Source organism: Mobula birostris, chromosome 27, assembly GCF_030028105.1.
Source record: "Mobula birostris isolate sMobBir1 chromosome 27, sMobBir1.hap1, whole genome shotgun sequence".
Taxonomy (NCBI): Eukaryota; Metazoa; Chordata; class Chondrichthyes; order Myliobatiformes; family Myliobatidae; genus Mobula; species Mobula birostris.
Window position 1 is genome coordinate 27160402 of NC_092396.1, and position 24678 is coordinate 27185079.

The window sequence follows — 24678 nt, forward strand, 5'->3', positions numbered from 1 at the left end:
TGTACTCCCCCCCCCCCCCACGGTAATAATGAGAAGAGGGCTTGTCTATATGGTGAGGGTCCCTAATGACAGATGCTACCTTCTTGACGTACCATCTTTAGAAGATGTCTAAGATGGTGGTGGGGAGGGCTGTGCCCATAATGAAGCTAGTTGAGCCTACAATCCTCTGTCACATCTTTCCATCCTGCATATTGGAGCCTCTATACCAGGTGATAATGTAACCATCCAGAATGTTCTCCATCATACACCTGTAAGTGTTTGCTAGACTTCCCCTCTCCCTGATGTATGGCAGGGCTACCAGCTGCTACAATGGAGGGCCCTGGTGGAGTTCATACACAAGCAAGAGTTCTGACTTTCAACGTGATTCACTGTTTTCCCTAGCATAAACAGGAAAGTCGCAAGGTAGAAATTAACCTCAGAGGTAGGTTGCTCTTTTGCAAAGCGACCGAGATGAGAACAGAAGCATTGACAACTCAAAACCAGCCTTGAAATCAAAACTGAAATTGGGTGATGCTGTCCTTCAAAAAGGAGAGTCCCTTTCATCTCCAGGCTTTCCTACTGATGAAAATATGCAAATAAGAGTTAAAATGTCTTGTCCCTAAACTCAGTTTGACGTTGAGTCATTGAACAAATTAGTTCCATGACCTCCCAATTTAATGTTCTCTGAGAGACAATGGCTACAACAGCTCCGTTTGGTAAAAAATGAACATCAGCTCAATAACACCAAGTGACTCAGTTTCACTTGTGCAGGACCTACCTCATAGGTAATAGGAATATCACAGTGCCAAATGGCAAGAGCCCAGAGGTCATTCAAAGCGATTGCTCAAAACAGGAGGACATTTCCTAAATTAACGTCCTGAGTACTGAATTTCCTTCTCACCATTGAATTCTAAAAATAAATATACATTCATTAGATTGTTGTCAGTTTAATAAATCAGAATTAGAATCTGGTTCATTTTCACTGGTATATATTATGAAATTTGTTGTTTTGCGGCAGCAGTACAATGCAATACATTGTAATAAAAAAGTATAAATGACTATGTATATATGAAAAATTTAATTAAATAAGTCATGCAAGAAGAGAGGAAATAACTACTGAGGTAGTATTCATAGGTTTATTATTCCTTCAGATATCTAACGGCAGAGGGGAAGAAACTGTTCCTGAAACATTGACCGTGTGTCTTTAGACTCCTGTACCTCCTTCCTGATGATAAGAATGAAAAGAGGGCATCTCCTGGATAATGATGGATACTTGCTTTTTGAGGCAATCGCTCTTGAAGGTGTCCTGGATGCTGGGGAGGTGAGTGCCCATGATGGACTTTACAACTTTCTGCAGCTTTTTCCGATCCTGTGCAGCGGCTGGGAATTGTTCTTTGATGCCCATAATTTACAGGGATGGAGAAACCCACGGGAGCAAAAGTGGCTGGAGATCCCCCCAATGCCAAAAAGCTGAGGGTGGATCCTCATTGTCAGCTATTATCTTCCAGAAGGTAGGAAATGCAATGGGGGTGGGGAGTTACTGCTTGGGACTTGAAGTACTATTCCTGGTAGACTGCCGAGGAGCAGGCGTCAGACAGGGCATGTTCTGATATGTGATCTGAGGTGGAGATCAGCTGTGATCACAGTTAATGCGTTAAGGGTAGGTAGGGAAGGAGAGAGGGACTGACAATGGTTGAGGGTCAGAATCATATTTATTATCACTGACTTGGGTGGCATAAAATTTGTTGTTTTGTTGTAGGACATAAAATTACTATAAATTACAGAAATAAATAAATAATACAAAAATAAGACTAATGAGGTGTGTCGATGGGCTCACGGACTATCCAGAAATCTCATGGCAGAGGGGAAGAAGCTGTTCTTGAAACACTGAGAATGGTTCTTCGGTTTTCTGTACCTCTTCCCTGATGGTAATAACTAGAAGAGGGCATATCCCAGCTGGTGAGGGTCCTTAGTGGTGAACGCAGCCTCCTTGAGGCACAGTGATGTGTGATTATGGGTCCTGCTAAAGACGACAATCGAGAAGGAGGAGATCAAATTTTCTTTGAAGGCCATTGGTTGGAGTAGGGGCCTGTCTTCTCCACAGCATCCACAATGAGTGATTCACCTTCTGGAGTAGACGGCCTCTACCTCCATATCACTGCTGAGTCTCAGGCTGCAGTACATAAGAACATAAGGAATAGGAGCGGGAGTAGGCCATCCAGCCCATCGAGCCTGCCCCTCCATTCATGGTTGATCTGTCCGTAAACTCAGCTCCATCTACCTGCCTTTTCCCCATAACCCTTAATTCCTCTACTAGGTAAAAATCTATCTAACTGTATCTTAAATATATTTAATTAAGAAGCCTTAACTGCTTCCCTGGGCAGAGAATTCCACAGATGCACTACTCTGGGAAAAACAGTTTCTCCTCATCTCCGTCCTAAATCTTCTCCCCTGAATCTTGAGGCAATGTCCGCTAGTTCTAGTCTCACCTACCAATGGAAATAACTTTCCTACTTCTATCTTATCTACCCCTTTCAAAATTCTGTATGTTTCTATAAGATCCCCTCTCTTTCTTCTGAATTCCAGAGAGTATAATCCCGGCGACTCAATCTCTCCTCATAGGTTAACCCCTTCATCCCTGGAATCAACCTGGTGAACCTCCTCTGCACTGCTTCCAAAGCCAGTATATCCCTCCTCCAGTAAGGAGTCCAGAACTGCACAGTATAGTTTACCCATTGCCCAGTATTCTCAAAGGTGGGTTCACTGGTGCTGTTGGGAGGGTTCAATCAGGCTGGCAGAGGGTTGAGAAGCTGAGCATGAATTCGGAATGAGGGAAGAGAGTACTTCAAATAGAAAACAAACAAATAATAAGAAAATCTGGAGGCAGGAGCAAACAAAGTTTGGAAAATGGAGTCTGGTATGTCTGCATTAACCTCTTGGTCACTCGTTTCTTTCTTGTCAACTGTTCGAGACAGCTCATCAGCAGCAAACATACATTTTCCTGGTGGGTCTTTTAAGAGACATTTAGATAGGTACATGGAGCTTAGTAAAATAGAGGGCTATAGGTAAGTCTAGTAATTTCTAAGGTAGGGACATGTTCGGCACAACTTTGTGCGCCAAAGAGACTGTATTGTGCTGTAGGTTTTCTATGTTTCTAACTTCACATCATATTTCTGCAGCTTTATCCTCATGGGACAGTCATTCAGTGGTTTGGACATAATTGAGACAAGTGGTTTATGGTCTGTCTCCACTTCAAAAGCTTGTTCATAAATGTACTAATGCAACCTTTCGCATGCATATGTGCTGTCGAGAAGCTCTTTCTCTATCTGCGCGTTGTTGGCTTCCGGATTTGTTAAAGCCCATGACACATAGGCCACAGGTTGCCACGTGGCATCATGCTGCTGCAGTAGTACTGCTCCAAGGCCGTGCCAGGGTGCATCAGCCAAGATCCTAGTACACCTTTCCAGATCATAAAACCTCAGCATGGGCTCTTCAGTTAGCAGACATCCCACCTCTCCCCGAAGTTCCGGGAGTCTCCTGCTTATTAATAGTGGCTCCCTGATGCCCGCAAATTATATACAATATCTCGCAAATCAATTTTTTTGAGAGCGAGCGAGCGTGCGAGAGAAAGAGAGTGACCACGAGAGAGCGAGTGAGCGAGAGAGAGCGAGAGCGACAGAGAGAGAGAGAGCGCGAGAGAGCGAGCGCGAGAGCGACAGCGACCACGAGGGAGAGAGAGTGAGTGAGAGTGAGAGAGAGAGAGAAATAAAGAGAGAGAGAGCACCATGGCAGGGTGTTCCAAAAAAAGAAAATATAAAACATACGTCAGCCCAGACTACGTTAAAGTGTACCCCTGCCTAATAGGGGTCAAAATAATGAGTGTTGCTCGCTGCACTGTTTGCAACAGTGACTTTTCTATTGCCCATGGTGGGTTAAGACTGTAAAAGACATGTTGAGGTGAGTTTAACAGGTGTCATTCGTTCACTAGTGTAGCTAACATTATTTAAACTAGCTGGCTAGCTGCTAAGGATCTACTCTATCGCAGACGTCCCAGGAGTTCTCCCGGAAGTTCCAGGAGTCTCCCGCAAATTGATGGTGCTACCTCCCTGAAATGAGTTTTTGCAGGGTGGGATGTCTGAGTTAGGATTCTTTTCAGCGTCTGGAAACACTGTTCTTGATCGTGAGAGCAAATCCACTCATTTTGCTGCTCAAGGCGTGACGTAAGTGGTGCTGACACAGTTGACAGTTGAGGGATAAACTTAGCCAAGTAAGTCACCATCCCTAAGAAATGTCTCACCTCCTTTTCGTTTAGAGGCCTCTCCATGTTTTCAATGGCTGACGTCTTTTTGGAGTCGGGCTTCACTTCCTCCTCAGATATGACATCCCCTACGAAGATCAGTGCCTTAACACCAAACTCACATTTCTCTTTATTTAATTTCAAATTGACATTCCGTGTCATGTCATACACTTGTTTCAGTCGTGTATCATGTTCGTCCCCGGTGGACTCTCAGAAAATGATGTCATCCATCATGGTCTCGACACCAGGTATGCCCTCAGAGATCATGTGGATGGTTTTATGGTAGACTTCAGGTGCGGACAGGATCTCAAATGGTAGCTGAAGAAGGTGATATCTTCCCTGTGGTATGTTAAAAGTACACTGTCTCAATTTTGCCTCATCAAACTTCATCTTTCAAAACCTAGATGACGCATCGAGTTTGCTAAACCACTTGGCACCTGAAATCTGGGACATGATCTCCTCCCATGTGGGCAATTCAAAATGCTTGTCATGGTCCGGTCCGAACTCCGCATTCCGGTACACGGTCCGGTCCGCTGACTCTGGACTCCGGGTCTTCCGGCTGTCCCTGGTTTCAGTTGGACTTAACCATAAGCATCTGATGCTCATCTTGTGGCTGGGAATATAAGTGGCCCTGGGATTGCGTGTGGCTGGTGGAAGGCTAGTGCAGTCATCGAGATACGGATTTGGCTGTTCTGTAGCCTGCGGAAGTTACCGGCCACCTCAAGTCTTGGAGCCACCCCAGACCTAGCTCCCTTCCTGTCCCTTGCCTCCGTCGGGTAAGCCAGGCTGTTTGCCATTACCCTGTGGCTGGGTCTGTCCCTTCCTGTCCTTGCCTCTGTGGGGTGAGTCCTGCGTCCTGCCCAGGAGTTGCCTCGAAGTACCTTTGCCCCATCATGTCCTTGTCAAGCCTCAAGACCCCAGCCTCCAGCCATGCCTTCACCTGTTCCCCAGGAACCCGAGCCTTGCCGCGCCTTCTCCTGGTTTTGGAGTCCGAGTCTGAGTCAAGACCCAGGTTCTGGGTCCTTGTCCAGTCTCTGGCTCAGAGTCCAAGCCCAGGCTCCTTGTTCCCAGTCCCTCATCCTGGTCCTGCTTCCCTAGCCTAGTCTGTGTTCCTGTCCCTACTCCTAGTCTGCCTACTGTCCCGTCATTTAGTTTTGTCTGTTCCTGTTCCTAGTACTCCAGTGTCTGTCTTGCATTTGGGTCTGTTCCCAACACCCCCCGCCCCCATTATGACAATGCTCTCCCTCTTGATGGCTTCATTGTGATCTTTTGGGTCTAGACATATCTGCAATGCTCCATTTCTCTTTGCACAGTTACCAGTGAGCACACCCAGTCTGTTAGCTCTTCAATTTTCTCTAAGACGTTTATCCACTCCTCCCATGTTAGCTCTTGTTTAAGTTTGTCTCTAAGTGGAAGTGAAACTTTCCTGCGTGCACTGATAGCACAAGTCACCGTCTCATCAACATGATTTTTGTGTACACCAGGTAATCATCCAAGTCCCTCAAAGACATCTGTGTTCTCTTCCATGAGTGTTGAGCGGTCATCCTTGGTCTGTGAAGCCACTATGAAAGCCCTTTTAACCAGTTTGAGCTTTTCACTTGCACTCAGACAGAACATTGGCTGTACTCTTTCCTGCAATCAGTAGCTGTGACTTTAGGGGCTGCTCCTTGTGCTTGAAAGTCACTATACAGCCTCCTTTTACTGGAATATTCTCTCCTGTGTAGCCTGCTACTTTTAACTTCACTGAGTAAATCTTGCTCTTAAATGTGAAAGTCTTGTAATCATCTATGGATAACAGATACACTTGGCCTGCAGCATCAAACTTGAATGAAATTACTGTCTCATTCACAGTCACTGGACTACCCACTCTGTTTTACCAGCACCAGAAGTCTGTAGAGAATCTACAAAGACTTCCTCCATTTCCTCAGCAACTGTGTGCACCTTTCTCTTGGTAGCCCCAGCTTTGCAGCACATTGCAAAATGCTGCTTCCCACAATTATTGCAGTACTTCCCATAAGCTGGACACATCTTTGGAATGTGACTACCTCCACATTTGCTGTTTGAGCCTTCCTCTTTGTTTTGTGAAACACCTTGTGCTCTGCTCCTCTGATTTCACAGCACTGTTGTGTCTGTCCTGTGCAGCTCCTTAGCTTGTGCTGGTGTGGTCTCTGCTGCCCTACACATATTCACATCATTTTCTGGCATCAAGTCTTTTTCACACAACAATCTTTCTCTGAGCCCATTATCTGGAATTCCAGAAACTATTCTGTGTCTAACTGGCGAGTTTCTCAAATCTCCAAATTTCTCAGTGTGTGGAGCTCAGCTCAGTTTTGGTCGAAGCTAACACCTTGTTTCTGGTCACAGGGAACAAAAAACTTACCTCTCTCAAACATGATGTTTTTACTTGGGACAAAATACTCCTCAAATGTCGTCATCAGAGTGTCCAACGTAAAAGCTGTCTCATCAATTTGAAAGCTGTTAGGGATGTCCAGAACTTCTTCACCCATTACAGGCAGAAAAGTAGAAGCTTACAACTTTTCATCGGTCCCTCCTGCTCCACTAGCAGCTAAGTATATATTAAAATGCGATTTGAAGTGTTTCCAGTTATCAGTTAGATTGCCAGTAACTCCACAGGTGTGGGAGGGCTTTGCTTATCCATGATGGGAACTCTTGGCCTTTCACCTGAACCTCTCCTGGTGAATCCGGTGAAAGCAAAACTTTGGGAAGAACATGCTCTCACCTTTCTAACCAGCTTCCCTCTATCATAACAAGCATCCGGTCTCACTTGCTGCTAGCACTTTTTGTACTCACAGAGTCTTTCTCAGTTGCACATGGTACTCATTAGCTCTCTGTATTTAGACCACACACCAAATTCTGACACCATAGTCATAGTCATACTTTATCAATCCCAGGGTAAATTGGTTTTCGCTACAGTTGCACCATAAATAATTAAATAGTAATAAAACCATAAATAATTAAATAGTAATATGTAAATTATGCCAGGAAATAAGTCCAAGACCAGCCTATTGGCTCAGGGTGTCTGACCCTCCAAGGGAGGAGCTGTGAATTTTGATGGCCACAGGCAGGAATGACTTCCTATGAAGCTCTGTGTTGCATCTCGATGGAATGAGTCTCTAGCTGTACTCCTGCGCCCAACCAGTACATTATGTAGTGGATGGGAGACCATGTTATGTTATGTTTATTCTTAATAAACACAAACTTGATGTGGCTTTACATTAGAACATTTTATTACTGAACTGCTCAACCCTGTGCACACACAACCCGGTCACCATCGTAGCTTCCAGTTCCAGGTGAGCCTTTCGCACTGCCCACTGGGAACTGAAGTTCTTTATTATGCACACATAATAATGCACTGTCTATAATTGCCTAGGAAAGGATGTAATCACCACAGAGCTCAGCAAAGATTCAGTAAACTTATTCCAGCTGTGGTAGATTTGCCATTTGAGAAGAGGTTAAGTAAAGGAAGTCTGCATTCTCCAGTGGTTAAAATTATGAAGAGATCTCATTAAAATTTACCAAGCTGCTATAAGGTTCTACAGGAGCTGTCTGCAGAGCAGAATGCTTCTCCTGGTAGAGAAGTTAAAAACCAGTACTCACAACATCAGAACAGGGGGTGGGTTATTTATGACAGACAAGAAGAGAAATCTCTGCATTCTTTGGAAATCTGGCAAAGCAGATATTGATCAATTTCAGGATATTAAATGAATCTGGAGATATGGGGGTAGTAAGGAAACAGAATCAGGCATGAACTCAGTGAATCACAGAATAGTTGATCTTACATTCAATCCAAAGCATCCATTAGTCTCACGAGACCGTGGATCTGCACCTGGAAAGTCTTCACTCCCCAGGGCGCAGGCCTGGGCAAGGTTGTATGGAAGACCAGCAGTATGGAAGGGCATTAGGACCCATACAGCTTGGCACCAGTGTCGTTGCAGAGCAATGTGTGATTAAGCACCTTGCTCAAAGACACAACACGTTGCCTCGGCTGGGGCTCGAACTCACGACCTTCAGGTCGCTAGTCCAATGCCTTAACCACTTGGGCATGTGCCCACACTTTAATCCTGCCATAATTCTATTCTATTCTATAGATTTGCTGGGCATGCCTGCAGGAAGATGAATCTCAGGGTTGTATATAGAGACATATATGTAGCTTGATAATAAAATTTACTTTTGAACTTTGAATAACTTACTCCTGCTCCCATTTCTTAAATTCTTATGTTCTTATGTGAGGAGAATAGTGTAAGGTAGATATTTTGAGGGTATTGAATTGTGGTGTGCCCATACCATAATGATATAGTTATAACTGAAACATGGCTTAAAGACTTGCAGGATTAGGAGCTCTGGCCTCCTAGTTACAGGGGTTTCAAAGAAGAGAAGCAATCACAGCCAAAAAGTAATTAGAAAGACCATAAAATGAGGCTAAAGGGGAAACAAAACTGCAAAAGCTAGAAATTTGAATCAAAAGCCTCAGCAGAGAGAGAAACTGAGTTAACACTTCAGATCAATGACCTTTCAAGCTGGGCTCTATTGTTTGAATTAAAGAATGAAGAGGCAATCATGTTGTTGGAGGTTACAATAGGTCTCCAGTCAAGAGAAGGGAGATAAAAAGGCAAATTTGCAAGATAATAACAATCAAGTGCAAAAACAACTTGAGCACAAAATATGGGAGATTTCAATTACCCTAATATTAACTGGGACATAATCAGTGTGAAAGCAGATTGGACATTTTGTACCTTAACTGGAATAAGAATAATTTATCATTTGCATTTAACAAACCTAACAAAGGATGGGGAAATTCTTGATTTAATTTTAGGAACTGAATCTTGGCTAGTGGAAGCAGTATAAGTGAAAAGCACTTTTGTGGTAGCAATCATTCATCAGATCTATTTTTCATTGTTAAGATAAAAGATAAAGTGAAAAGAAAGAGTAATTTGTCTAAATTGGAATAAGAACAATTTTACCTGAGTGATAAGTGCAAAGATTGGCAGATTCAAAATGTGGTTTAGCTTTAATCTGGTATGGTAACTTATCACTCAGAAAGATGATGCATGTTTGTGCTAAATTGAAAAGGTGTGATTAATGCTGACATTTATGCAGGATGTATGCATGGGTATATAGGTGAAGAAGAATAGAGTAATTGGTTAGAAAACCACAGACTTGCAAAAAGCAAGTAGCGTTGGAGGAAGTGTGAATTTAGAAGCTGTTCAAAGAAGGTGCACAGTAATTACCTGGAAGAGGCCTGTATATGAACTATCCAAAAACCATCAGGAAGTTATAAGCAGGCAGAAGAATGCTAATCTGCTCATCAATTTGAGCCAGAAAAAAAATCCATAACTGTATATTGTATTGCTAACATCCTGAGGGGGTAAATGAGACGGGCAAAAGGCCTTCAGTGGCAAGGAAGAAAGCAGATAGACTATGTTCAATACAACACAGCAAGAAAGATTGAAATAAAAAACGGAAAACATCGGGTAAACTCAACAGCTCGGGTAGAATTGGTGGAAAAAGAAGCAGTTAATACTGTAGGCTGAAGACCCATCATCCGAATGGAAATTTGGTTCAATGGGCACTCAGTGACAGGTAGTTTCTGATATTTTTGTGGCTGGAAAGAAAAGCTTAGCGCCAAGAAGATTATCGGGGTCTGGGGCTCAGTGTTGGAAAGGTGGAAGAAGCAGTGGAACTCAGCACTTTGAAATGGTACTTGGATATGTTCTTGAAGAGCCGTGACCTGCAGGACCACAGACTCAGAGAGTGAAGATGGGATCAGGGTTTGCTCTTCTCCAAAAGGGCAGACGTAATGGGTTGAATTGTGTCTTCTGGTATCATCACTTGGTTTTACACCTGTGATATCTTCTGCTAACAGAACAGTGCAATCAATCAATTTACACTAAAGCAAAGTCCATTTTCAAACCAGAGGTAACAGGGTGTACCACAGAAACCATAATAACTGCACCAATATGAAAAATATACGTTTACCAAATGGTCCCTCAAACCCTCCACTCCCATCAAAATGACAGTGGTTAATCTGTCCCAGGCCTCAACGCCTCCTCTGTGACAGCTCCTCAATGACATAAAAATCCCCTGGTCTGTCCAATATTTACCTGCATCCTTTTTAAGTTCCTGAAAAGCGTAGGGGGTGGAGAATCAATATCAACGTATATCAAATAAGTCAATGCATTTTAAGAATAGGGTCTTTAGATTGTTTTTGTAACTGTGCAAACAGATTGAGACTAACAATATCACATGATGCAGCCTACATTTATTTCAAATTCCTAATTGAATCATGGGAGATGAATTTAAACCAATTAAAATTAAATAGGTGAATGAAGGTATCTTTCCAACTCCACACATTAACACTGCCCACCACCCACACGTGGTTTGGTTTTGTTGGGTTGGGGCTTCTTAATTATATTTTGAGCTTTATTCTACCCATTTTCCTCTTGTCAACTCAGGGAAATGATGTTTGGAGTACATGTCAAGACTTTCATGTTTCCATAATTCAGATATTCCAACATTCCTTACAGTTTTGTTTGAGTTTGATATGTTTTCATCTTGCTTCCAAATGACTTGTCCTGCTTGACACTTCTATTGCCCCTACATGACGTCTCAAAATCCATCACCTCACACTTTTCAGGATTGAATTCCCTCTGCCAAAACTCTGCCCAGCTCTCCAACTGATCTATGTCCTGTTGTAGCCATAACTTTCCTCACTCTCCACAACCGTACTGATTTTCATGTCATCTGCCAACATATTAATCATACTTCATACATTCACTTCCAAGTAATTAATAAAGATCACAAAGAGCAAAGTTCCCAAGACCAGTCACTATAGTACACCTAGGGTCACAGACTTCCAATCATTAACGTCCTACCACCACTAACCTTGGTCTCCTATCACAAAGCCAATTTTGGGTCCAGGTAGCCAGCTCCATCTTGGATCACATGTGAATGAGTCTTCTGGACCAACCTATCATGCAAGACCTTATCAGATGCCTTCAGAAGGTTCACAGAGCTGCTCATGGTTCAATAGCTGCCCTGTCCTCATCGATTTTAGTCACTTTCTCAAAAACTTCAACGGACAAGTAAGACTGGATTTCCCCCGCACAAAGTCACACTGACTATATATGTGTGTGTTGGTGTGGAGACATCTTCTGGGGTGGGGTTAGATAACAATGGTCTCTGTGATGGAATTCAAGAGTTACTGTCTCTCCGTTGAAATGTTACATCAAAATCATTGCTTAACTGGAGTTGAAGTAATGAGTAGCTCTGAATGAAGTCCCAGCCAACACAATATAATTTAAATGAAAATGAAAACACAATAAATTAAGAAAGAAATGATGCAGGGTCTTTGACCCGAAACATTAACTCTGTTTCTCTTTCCACTGATGTTGCCCGAAATGAAGGGTATTTCCAGCATTTTCTGTTTTCATTACAATAAGTTTAATTTTTTATGAATCATCCACCTTGGGGTTAGTGTTTGCGACAGCGACAGCTACGTTGCTGTAACAAAGGAGTTGCAAACACTAACCCCATCGGGAGTGCTAGTAAGAGATGTGACTGGATGCTCCTAACCTTTCTGTTTTTGTCTGTATGGTATGGGACAGATTGTACAGATTATTTATATTTGACATTGGCTGCTGCCCATTTTCCAGCAGATATTGTTCATTAACAAACAAGAAATAAGCTTTGGTTGATTATTTTGGGGTCAAGACACTTAAGTCAATTGGAGAGTGAACCAGCCAGTGGCATTATTATCAGACCACGTGCTGCCCAGATGGTTAGGTTCCTAGTAATGTCCAAAAACTGCATTTGGGCAAAAGTTTCCCAATCAATGTTCAGATACCAAAACTTCCACACCTCTCACACCCCACCCATCACGTTACATGGCACCATACTGTGGTTTGTCATTCTGTGAAACTGTAAAAGTTATTACATAGTGCATGTTTTTATTAGCTCTACATCAGGCAATGGGTTTATAAGGCTGATAATTTCAAAACATATTAAATAGTTTATTTCAATACCACATAATTGAGAAAGGACATTTCCCAGAGTGAAACATTAACTACTTCCAAATCGTCCTTCATCACGGCTGTTAACACTGAAAACACTGAAAATACTTTGTGGGTCAGACAGCCTGTATGGACAGGGAAAACAGTTATTGCTTCAGGACAATGAGTTTCCTTTGGAACTGACAAAGTAGCAAGTTTTCTTCTCCCTATCAAGGCGCCTTGTTGAGAGTTCTCCAGGAAGTTAGTTCATAATGAGAGGAAGTGTACAGTCAATATTTCAGGTCAAGGCCCTTCATCTGAACTATTTTGTTGTCAGTACTCTGGGGTCGCTGGGTTTTCATAACGCTCTTATATAGTAAAGCAAATCCCATCCCTCTCACTCAGAAAACTTCATAAGAACATAAGAAATAGGAGCAGGAGTCGGCCATCTGGCCCATTGAGCCTGCTCCGCCATTCAATAAGATCATGGCTAATCTGTCCATGGACTCATCTCCACTTACCTGCCTTTTCCCCAGAACCCTTAATTCCCGTACCATGCAAAGATCTATTTACCTCAATATATTTACTGAGGTGGCCTCCGCTGCTTCACTGGGCAGAGATTCCCACAGATTCACCACTCGCTGGGAAAAGCAGTTCCTCCTCATCTGCATCCTAGATCTACACCCCCAAATCTTGAGGCTATGTCCCCTAGTTCTAGTTAACTTCCCTGCCCTCCACTCTCCAAGCCACCCACAACCACCTCACACTTCCACAGTAATGAAACCACATTCATAACTGTGGGAGCAAATCAACAATCCCCCAACTCCGGGATGTTATGACAACCCGCCCTACAGCCTCACCCTTTCAAACTCCCTGATCTTCTTCTCTTTGAACTCCCCGACTGCTCACCAATTCCCCACCTCGTTGGCCATGCAACTCCCACTGTGGTCAGGCGAAGCCACCTCCTCCTTCTAGCCCAACTCATCGCTGTTCTCCAGTTTGCTGAACATCTACACTTGCTCCCTGTTCCCTCGAAGACAGCCACCACGCTCAGTGATACACGCACACACACAACAGCCACATGCCACCACCTTTTACAGCACATACCAGTTCCTAACTATGTTAAGTTGTCATTCTTTGTGAAATCTTTCTATGCATAAAGAGGCTGTGACATTGTTTACACTATTGCGATGACTGCACTTAAAATGTACTTTATAGACTGAAAAGCTTCTTGAGGTTGTGAAGGGGTTAAACAAATGCAAGTCTTTATAACCTTTAATTGTGTTAATGAATACCCATTATGATAGGCATAATATCAAGCAAAACCTTCTGGTAATTATTGTGAACATTAATTAGTATTGGTTGCACGTTATAACATTTATATTATCAAGCTGGACACCAGAATCTGCTAATGCAGTCTTTTCCATGGGGAATGGAAAGATCCACTGGATGTGCTGTTTTATTTCTCCTGACGGAAACTCCCAGTTTCCTCCTCCCCCCCAGCTCCCTGCGTTGGTGCTATTTGAGCTAAGCACTGCTATCCGATCTCACTTGCACTATGCACAGTTGTTCAGTCTCTGCGTTCCCTCAGCATGTCTCTGCCAACACAGCAGCCACAGTTCCAGTCTCCTCGGCCATGCGCTCATGCTCTCTACTCTGGGTCTTGCCTCTGGTCCTCCTCCTGCTGCCCTTGGGGTCAAGTTGCCCCAAAGGCTGTATCTGTAAAGATGCACATACCATAGACTGTAGGGACTTGGGACTCTCTGATCTGCCGACCGGCATCTTCCCTCTAGTTGTTAGGAAGCTCCTGATGAGCAACAACCAAATCCAGGAGATACCAGCTGACTTCTTCATGTACTATGGCGACCTGGTCTACCTAGACCTCAGCAACAACTCTCTATCCACCATCAGTAAAGGAACCTTCAGTACCACAAAACTGATCTACTTGGACCTGAGATACAACAACTTCTCCCAGCTGAGTTCTGGTGCCTTTAGCTCGGCACACAGGCTGATCATGCTACGACTGGGGAACAATCCAAACCTGGAGAAGGTGGACAAGGAAGCCTTCCAGAGTTTGAACGTCCTCCAGGTGTTGGAGCTGAACGACAATGCGCTGGAGGTCTTGAGCGTCACGGCCCTCAGTTCCTTACCATCCCTTCGGACACTGAGGCTAGAGGGAAACCCTTGGCTCTGTAACTGTACTTTCGCTCATCTTTTCCTCTGGTTGAAAGACAATGCTGATGTTCTGCCCACAGGTTAGTGCTCATCACTGTCACTGCTTCCTCTACTGTTTAGAGTAAGTGAGCATCATTTTCAATGGCAGGGACCGAACAAATATTAAATATGATGAAAATTAATGTTTTTCAATCATATTTGAGTAAAGGGAAATAAGGGAAAATACCGTATATAGATATCAGTGTTAAGAGCGGTCACTTCTGCCAGGAATTAGGTGGAATGCTATGCTAAGTCTCTCACTTATCATTAGAGTTCCTGCTCCTGACTGTTATGCGATGGCTCACAAAACACCTCTGGACTTGTCTATCTGTTCCGACTCTGGTAGAGTCACACTCCAGCTGGGAGCCTGCGGAAGAGGGAAGAAAGATAAATTACATTAGTATACACATTCATCAGATGAATAGTTATGTAAATTGGCAAACAAAAGAAGTTAATTGGCAGGTTAGTATTTGCATACTAGCATGCCCTGACCAAGAGGTTTTAATTACTAATAGATTGTCATTTTCAATGAAAAAATAATAAGATCAATTCTCTTTATGTATGAGTGATTTTGTGTGTGTGTGTGTGTGCGTGTGCGTGTTGTGGTAGGCTGGAAGAGGGTGTCTGTCAGAATTGTTTAAGTCCAAGCTAATGATGTTTTCTCCAAGAAGTCCCAGATAGACTGGCTAGCTCAGGGTTAAATAGATCAGCCAGGACTTTCAGGTTAGATCTATTTCTGCAGTGGATGGAACAATCTTATCAGGCAGTAGGTCTTATGGGGATTGGCCTCTGCATCTCGGCACTAGAATAGCACTGGGAAGGTTAAGGGTGGTGCTTAGGTAGAGTACTTGTTCTTGATTAGTTTTCATCTGCCCTGCTAGAGGAGGTAGTGTGTGCGGGTGAGAGAGAAAGAGAGGGAGAGGGTTAGAAAGAGTGAAAGAAAGAGAGAGAAAAAAGGGGGGGAGAGAGAGATAGAGAGAATGAGAGAAAGAGAGAAAGGGAGAGAGAGAGAGGGGGGAGAGAGAGAAATGAAGAGAGAAAGAGAGAGAACACGCAGACTGAAGACCACCTCAGGATGAACTGTGATGCTTTCCTTAGTTAAACAGTCTGCTTGCTCTCACTACTGACGCTCACAAATAAAGAACGAGTGGCGTCAGATTATCTATCAGCATCCAAGTAAATGGGATCACTGGTTTCAGGAGGCTGCCTGTACAGGGACAGGTTCAGTGCTAGCTGCTCCCGTATGATATAATTCGCAGGCACCCATGCATATGTGTATTGTATCTGCATGTTTAACAATCCCCCACCAACGTGGATCTACACAAACTGCAGAGTGCGTCCTAGAGTGTCTGAGCTAGGTACTCTAAAGACTAGTATTAGAAAGTAAAGAAATTGACTTGATATTAACCTTCTGGTGTAGTCTTTGAAGCCTTCAAACTCAAATCAGAAATTAAGTAACAGTTTGGTAATACTTCTGGGCCCTGTAGCTGTTTTGGCTTCTAGAGAATATTGTCACAGTCTGAAAGACTTGTTTACTGCTAGATGTACACCTGGGGAGTCCATCTCAGCAACTTCCTACACAATACAAGAAAATGAAACTCAGGATTGTATATGGTGACATATAAGTACTTTAATAGTACTTTTATTTTAAACTTTGAACTTGAACTTTGATATCTCCAGAGTACAGCTTGGACATTAATTGACCCTCAGCAGCAATAGAATTGCATTCAGTCGCCTGAGTTAAGGAAGAAATAAAACATCATCTTGCTCTTCATCATTATCGGTGTCTGTGTGTGAGTGTATGTCTGTCTGTGTGAGTATGTTTGTCTATGTCTGTGTGAGTGTGTGTGTATGTTTGTGTCTGTGTGTCTATGTCTGAGTATGTGTGTGTGTGTGTATCTGAGTCTGTGTGAGCATGTTTGTGTCTGTGTCTACGTCTGTGTCAGTGTGCATGAGTGTGTATGTGTGTTCACGTGTGTGTCTGTGTGACTATGTTTGTGTCTGTGTGTCTATGTCTGTGTCAGTGTGTGTGAGTACGTATGTTTGTGTGTGTGTCTGTGTGACTATGTTTGTGTCTGTGTGTCTATGTCTGTCAGTGTGTGTGAGTACGTATGTTTGTGTGTGTGTCTGTGTGACTATGTTTGTGTCTGTGTGTCTATGTCTGTGTCAGTGTGTGTGAGTACGTATGTTTGTGTGTGTGTCTGTGTGACTATGTTTGTGTCTGTGTCTGTCAGTGTGTGTGAGTACGCATGTTTGTGTGTGTCTCTGTGTGAGTATGTTTGTCTGTGTGTCTATGTCTGTGTCAGTGTGTGTGAGTACGTATGTTTGTGTGTGTGTCTGTGTGACTATGTTTGTGTCTGTGTGTCTATGTCTGTGTCAGTGTGTGTGAGTACATATGTTTGTGTGTGTGTCTGTGTGACTATGTTTGTGTCTGTGTCTGTGTCAGTGTGTGTGAGTACGCATGTTTGTGTGTGTCTCTGTGTGAGTATGTTTGTGTCTGTGTGTCCATGTCTGTGTCAGTGTGCATGAGTACGTGTGTGTGTGTGTGTGTGTGTGTGTCTGTGTGTGTGAGTGATTGTTTTATCGCATAGTAAGAGGTTTGATTGACTTGGTCCATCAAGTCAGTGCCAGCTCTCAAAACATGCCCAGCAGTCCCATTTCCTCACTTATTTTTTACAGACTATTCCCCCTCACATGCCTATTATTGCCACCCCAATTCTCTACCACCCACCCACAAGGGGTAATCTAATTTAAAGCTCTCAATTAACCTAACAGCCAGGAATTTGAAATGTGGGAGTTTGGTGCTTGATAGAAATTCACTGTTAAACTGTAAAACAGGGGGTTCCCAATCGTGTCATGCCATGGAGCCTTACCATTAACCAAGGGGTCCGCGGACCCCAGGTTAGAAAGCTCTGATGGACAGCAACTACTAGTTGCTCAGCCTGCCTTGGCCCGTAAAGGGTGAGACATGGTCTATCAATAAGTCAGCAGTCAAGTGAGAGATTGTGGAGAAAACTAAAGAGGAAATGGATTTGATTTATATGGATGTGAAACTGGATAGGAGAATATGGGATCCAGTATGTTTCCTGATTGCTAAATGATATGCTTGTAATTGGTGCCACCACCCAGTCTTCGCACAGCCTCACTCTAACCCTTCACCCTGTCCTAAATAAGATGTTTGGAAGACTGTTTTACCTGAGAAATCTTTGCGATGTTTGGTGTTCCCAGTTGGGATAAAGCTGGAGTAGCTGGAGTGGGAAGCTGGCAAATGGACAAATCCCTGTATGGCCTACTGTGAGGGTAGGGTGGTCGATGCCATTTTTGGTTGTGGTTACTAATGAAGAGTAAGGGGACTGGGATGATGGAAATTCTGTCAGTGGCATTGATGGATGGTAACTTGGCAACGTGGCAGACACTAAGCCAATGGGCTACTGTGCTCTCAGTGGGGAAAGAAAGATAAAACACAGAGCAGGCTGCAATTCAGATCAAACTTGACATCCTCCTGCTTCAGCTAGTTGTTGCTTGAGATATTCAACCAAGGGTGTCATAACACAAGCCTGACCTCCATGTTTTCCAGTAGGAAATTTTCGAAAGTGACCAGAAGGAAAGATGCATCAGACCACTATTGTCTTGAGTGAAAGCGAAAAAAAATTATATACCAGAACAACTTGAAACTGATAATTGCAAAAAGCCTGTTGATTTGCTCCAGTGTTTTCTGTTCCACTGTCTTGCTTTAGCCACACAAAACACAAATAAGTTCGCAAAATCTATTTTTAACTACACTAAGTTGTTTGTACTCACCTTTCAGATATAGGCCCTTTGATCTACTAATATCGCCCCTACTTTTTTCTCCAACTGAAAGCTAACATGTTTTTTTACTCTTTCCTGTTCAACCAAAAGGTCTAGCACCTGAACTGTTATCTCTTGCTCCTTCTGCAGATGCTGCCAAATGTTCCTATTATAAAGTAGAAACTCAGTGGCGGCAAATTGTAAATTCTAAAAAAAAAGCAAAATGTGATAATGGCAAAAAAAAACATTTATCTTGTCTAGACCACAGATGGTAGAGAACAATATGATAATAAACTGTCATATTTGCCAAACAGTTAATGGATTAGTGAAAATGTCAATTAATTTGATGGAAGCAAACTCAAGGGCAGTTTACAGTCAAAACAACCAGACAAGGTTTTCTATAAAAGGACAAATGACATTATTGTTTTTTTTTAACGTTGACCAGGATGAGGATGTTAAGGCTGGGTATTTGTGCTACACCTGCACACTCACCTCCTCCCTCACCTCCATTCAGGGCCCTAAACAATCCTTCCACATGAGGCAACACTTCACCGGCCAATCTGCTGGGGTCCTCTGTAGCGTCCAGAGCTCCCGATGTGGCCTTCTCTACGTTGGTGAGACCGTTGTAAATCGGGGGGCCTCCGCTTCATCGAGCAGCTCTGCTCCATTCGCCAAAAGTGGAACTTCCTGGCGGCCAAACATTTTAATTCTCATTGCCGTTACCGTTCCAACATGCTGGTCCGTGGCCTCCCTTTGTGCCACGATGAGGCCCCCCTCAGGATGGAGGATAAAGACCTTATATTACGTCTGGGTAGCTTCCAACCTGATGGCATGAGTATCGATTTCCCCTTCCAGCAACAAAAAATCCCTTCCCCTCCCCTCTTCTTCAACTCCCAACTCTGACCTTGTCCCTGTATTCACCTGCCTATCACCTTCCCCTGGATCCACTGCTCCTTCCCTTTCTCCCCTGGTCCGCTCTCCTCTCCTATCAGATTCTCTCCTCTCCAGCCCTCTATCTTTCCAACCTATCTGGCTTCACCTATCACCTTCTAGCTATCCTCCTTCCCTTTCCCCCACCGTCTATTTATTCCAGCATCTTCCCCTTTCCTTTCCAGCCCTGCAGAAGGGTCTTGGTCTGAAACATCAACTGTTTATTCAATTCCATAGACACTACAGAATCTGCCAGCCTCCTGCAACATCTTCAATGGCTGCTGTTGACAACTAGTATCACAGAGCACAGAGAGTCAAAGAGGCATGCAGCAGAGAAACAGGCTATTCAGCCCACTGAGATCATACTAACCATCACCCAACAGACGTTTAACCTAATAGGAGAGTTACCAGACAAAACCTGCCCACACAGAATGAGATGATCAGAAATGTGAATGAAAACCTGGACAAAAAGGAGGCTGATCAGAGTTTCTAAAAGGACAAGGGAGAAGAAGAAAGATTGCAATGAAATTCCAGATCATAAATGTAGCTGGAATGGGAATATTATTATCACTGTACCAAAATAGAGTGAAAGGGTTGTCTTGCAAACTGTAGACACAGATAACATCATTTCACAGTGCACTGAGGTAGTAGAGGGCAGAACAATAACAAAGCCCAGTCAGTATGGATTGGCAGGAACATCTCCTCCACAATCACCATCAGTGTAGGGGCACCACAGGGTTGTGTGCTTAGCCCCCTGCGTTCCTCAGTTTATACCTACGATTGTGCGGCTAAGTAGAGCTCTAGTGCGGTATTTAGGTTTGCTAACAGCACAACTGTTGTTGGCCGGATCAAATGCGGTGACGAATTGGCATATAGGAAGGAGGCTGAAAATCTGGCCGAATGGTGCCGCAACAACCTCTCACTCACCATCAGAGAAAACAAGGAGCTGATTACTGACCACAGGAGGAAGAAATCGGAGGACTATGCGCCAGTCCCCATTAGGGGATCAGAGTATAGAGGGCCAGTACTTTTAAATTCCTTGGCGTTATCATATGGGGGTATCGGTGCTGGGACCAGCACATAAGTACCATCACAAAGGCATGACAGCACCTCAGCTTCCTTAGAAGTGGAGAGTGGATCCTAATCGGTTGCATCACAGCCTTGTATGTAAACATCAATGCCCAGGAATGGAAAAATCTATAGAAAGTGGAGGATACAGACTAATCCATCACAGGCGAAGCACTCCCCACCGTTGAGTAAATTTACACGACATGCTTCCACAAGAAGGCGACATCCATCACCAAGGATCCCTATCAACCAGGCCATGCTCTCTTCTCGCTACTACCATCAGGCAGGAGGTATAAAAGCCTTAGGTCCCACACTACCACGTTTTGGAAAAGTTATTACTCTACACCAATTGGGCTCCTGAATGGACTTGGATAGCTTCGCTCACCACAACTTTGAACTGATTCTACAGCCTATGGGCTCACTTTGAAGGGCTCTATGACAAGTTCTCAGTGTTGTCTTTATATTTGCATGACTTGCCTTCTTTTGCACATTGGTTGTTTGCCAGCTTTTATGTATTGTTTTTGTAAACTCTGTTGTATTTCTTTTTTTTTATGTAAATACCTAAAAGAAAATGAATCTCAAGGTATGATAAGATATATATACTTTGATAACAATTTTTAATTTGAATGCAGAATGAAGTGTAAAAGCTACAGAGAAAGTGCAATGCAGGGTAAACAATGAGGTGCAAGATCATAACTGTACAAGAAGGGCCAGAGTCACCTCTACTTCCTGAAGAGACTGAGTGCGTTGAGGCCTCTCCTTCACATGTTCTATTAGTCTGTTGTCGCCAGTACAAACTTCTGTGTGGTGGTGTGCTGGGGCGATGGCATCAACACAGGTGATGCCAACAGGCTCAATAAACTGATTAGAAAGGCTGGTTCTGTTATAGGAGTCAAACTGGACACACTGGAGGCTGTGGTAGAACAAAGGACCCTCTGGAAAATTCTGGCAATTCTGGACAATGTTTCTCACCCTCTGCATGCCACCTGGGCTGAACAGAGCAGCACTTTTAGTAATAGACTAGGATAACTGAGCTGCTCCAAACAGTGCTATATGAGGTCATTCTTACCCTCGGCCATTAGGCTCTATAATGAGTCAACCTACAGATGGGGAAGTTATGACCCCCTCCGGTTAGACCGTTTCAGATAACTTATTTTTTCACTCTTCCTTTCCTCTCTTCTAATATTTGTATATCTGTGCACTTGTAATGCCACAGTGATGCAATAATTTCCTTTGGCATCAATAAAGAATCTGTCTATCTATCTATCTACAAGGAGGTAGATTATGAGGTCAAGAATTCAATGTATTGTACCAGAGAACTATTTTATAGTCTTATAACAATGCCTGTGGCTAGCAATTTTGGAACAATTTAAAATCAAGTTCACAGGAACATAGATGAAATTTCAACAAGTAGGGACTACAAGAAGGGATTTGAAAACAAGAATGTAAAGTCACTGCTAACCAGGAGCCAGTGTAAGTTAATAAACAGGAGTGAAGTTGGCAGGACGCAAAACAAGTCAGTGCACATGAAAAGCCAAGTTCTATATGACATTGTGTTTATGGAAGCTAGCCAGGAGGGCTTTGCAATTGATATTACCAGAAAAAAACAATGATGAAGGGGTTTCGGCAGCAGATAAGGACAGAGAAAGGCAACATCATGGAGAAGAAAGTGGACAATGATGAAACAAATATGAGGTTTAAAGTCACCTCTAAAGTGAAACCAGGATACCCGGTGGAGGTCTGATGCTTTTGCTGAGGAAGGTGAGGGGAGGGGGAGAGTTGATGCTTTTGCTGAGGAAGGTGAGGGGAGGGGGAGGGTTGATGCTTTGCTGTTGTTTGTGCATGGGAGCGGGGTCTTTGGGGTACAAACATTTCCTGTCATTCATTTTTTGGGGGTTTTCTTCTGTTTTGTGGATGTCTGTGAAGAGTAAGAATTTCAGGTTGTATATTGTGTTCATTCTCTGATATTAAATGGAACAATTGAATGGGCATCCTTAATTATAATCTGCTAAACTTTAGAAAAGTGAGAGGGCATTAAATTGAAATATATAAAACCCTGAGTGTTCTTGACAAAGTGGATTTGAAGAGGTTATTTTCCCTTGTTTGAGAATCTAGGATTGATGGCACTGTTTAAAAACAGAGCATTGCCTATTTCAAATAGAGTTGAGCCATAGTTTTCTAGGTTTGTGAGACTTTTCATGTCTCTCCCTCAAAAGGGCTGGAAGCAGAGTTTATGAATATTTTAAAGACAGAGTTAGATAGATTTGTGATAAGCAAGGGATGGAAGGTTAGTGCAGGTAGCTCAGGCTACAGTAGGGCAGCCAACGTCACATTGAAATATGGAACAGGTACAAGCGATAGGGTGACATATCGCTGCTTTTAATTCAGATGTTCAGGGTCAAATACGTTGTGAATAGATTTCTTCAGTTTCAGATCGACACAAGGGAGAAGGATAGATTACCAGGGGACATTGCTAGAGACAGAAAACAATTTGATCTTCTCGGTATTTTATTGGAGAAAGCTGTTGTAGCTACAATAGTTTTTGTTGGACAAGTAGCGTGACAAATCGAGATGGCGGAGGGGTCAGAAGAGGTGGTTCTGGGCATCTTCTGTGTACATGTGGAAATTATTGGAGTAGACCACATTTCAATTCACACAGTAGTTTCCTACAAAATCTCTGGGCAGCTGCAGTGTGCAAACTCAACTAGTCAATGGAATATGTCAGTGAAAATATAACAGACTTTGTCTGAAAATATGAATATTCAGACTTTGAGATAGAATATCTGCAGGATCTCTTGTGCTTGAGATAGAGAAGTAACATTTTCGTTCTTGATACACAGTGGTACTCCAATATTCTCCTTTGTCATGTTTGGTTACAAGTATTGTGAAGGTGCCGGAAGTCTTCAAGAATTCCTAACCTGTATCTACACCAAGCATGCCCACTTCATTAGCAAATCATTGCAACCATAGAAACAATCACTTTCAGATCACTCCCATAGTACAAGATGAGGTGACAGATTTAATCATTTGAAAAAGACTTCTATTTCCACGTTCGAGGCATTTAATGATGTGAACAATGTACTGGCTTATTTTCCATGAATGCAATTGTCCTCGGACCTGCCCTTGCGTGCTCACATTAGAATAGAACGGAAATAGATTTAGGCAAGGATCAATCAACACTTTTTGCAGGCTCACATACAGTGAATAAGTTATCTTTAACCCCTAATGTACAGATGCCAAGAGAGGGAGGTTTTCCTGGTACAGTATCTATGTGACACAGCTCAGTCGTGGCTCTTAGTTATAAGAAATCAAGAGTGTAATTCTTGCTTAATGATGATATGGTATTGGCATTGACAGGAGATGGGTGTCTACTTGCAAAGCCCACTGAAAAAACAATTCTCTTTCTTGCTAAGTAGTAAACATGGGAAAAGGATCGGAAAGACTCACTTTAGACCTCAAACCTCTTCTGTCATTTATTATATCGTGACTGTTTTAGCTAAAACAACAATCGGTGGTAAGTGCAGGGTCCACCTACATAATGCTGGGCATGTTAGAAGGGACAAAAGTTTGATTGGCCACCTGGTCTTATGTATAGTATAAGATTGTTTGTGCTAATTCCTTCAAGGATTCGGCGCGATCCAGTGCTCCTTGCCCAGGGATAGGAGGAAGATCACCCTCAGTGAGTTATCTGACAACAGCTTCAACGAATGTGAGTATTCCCTGACTCTGACTGACTACCTGATCATCTTCTTCTCCGGCGTCTGCGTCTCCATCACCGCCATCACCACAAGCTTCTTCTTGGCCAACATCGCGCAATGCTTCCAGAGACTGGGATTATTCAAGGACAATGACGAAGAAGAGGATTATTAACTGCGAGAAACAGACACCAAAAAAAAAACATGGATCATCATGATTTTTCTTAAGTATTTCATTTCAAAAGAAATGTTTTCTACTTAAATATAAAGTTGCATATTAAAATGTAATATTTGCCTCTGTGGGAGAACTGAAATATTAAAATTATTTTGTTTTTTAATTATGTTTGCAAGACTTATGACTTATATTACCACGAATACAGGTCAAGTGGAAATCTATAAAGGAACAGAGGAGCCTGATCAGCCCTTCCCGTCATTATCAGGAGCAGGAGGCCATTCAGCCTCAAACTCACTTTCCTCCATTCGGTTAGTTTTGGCTTGATGGTAGATTAACTCCATCTATCTGCTCTGATTGCTTTTAACAGAATTACAGGTAAATGTTTTGACTCCCACTTCTGGAACTTACAAGGCTGTGAGGCCGAAGTGAGGAAAGCTTACAGAAAGCTCATCTTTTAATTATGAATAAATTTTGTCCTTGAGTCTGGGTGACAGAACCAGCTCAGTCTGTAGTCTGAATCTG

At 43.0% G+C, this 24678-nt stretch overlaps 1 protein-coding gene across 2 annotated transcripts; it reads left to right on the top strand.

Moving 5' to 3' along the window:
* Positions 1–1086: 1086 nt before the first annotated feature.
* Positions 1087–24282, top strand: LOC140188574 (leucine-rich repeat-containing protein 38-like). 2 transcript variants are annotated; one of them, XR_011883328.1, is made up of 2 exons: positions 1087–1300; positions 23912–23986. XR_011883328.1 is itself a non-coding variant. In XM_072244990.1 (2 exons), exons 1-2 carry the CDS (start codon positions 13922–13924, stop codon positions 24154–24156), a joined length of 864 nt encoding a protein of 287 aa, XP_072101091.1. In that variant the 5' UTR covers positions 13867–13921; the 3' UTR covers positions 24157–24282. The 2 variants fall into 2 exon arrangements, 1 of the variants encoding a protein (XP_072101091.1); XM_072244990.1 differs by lacking the exon at positions 1087–1300 and adding an exon at positions 13867–14540 and having other exon boundaries at positions 23912–24282.
* Positions 24283–24678: the final 396 nt, after the last annotated feature.

Bases quoted from the DNA above. Each gene is read 5' to 3' on its own strand.
- LOC140188574 (XM_072244990.1), top strand. From the start codon at position 13,922: ATGCGCTCATGCTCTCTACTCTGGGTCTTGCCTCTGGTCCTCCTCCTG. The intron at 14,541-23,911 runs GTTAGTGCTCAT...AATTCCTTCAAG, and splicing joins TGCTGATGTTCTGCCCACAG to GATTCGGCGCGATCCAGTGC.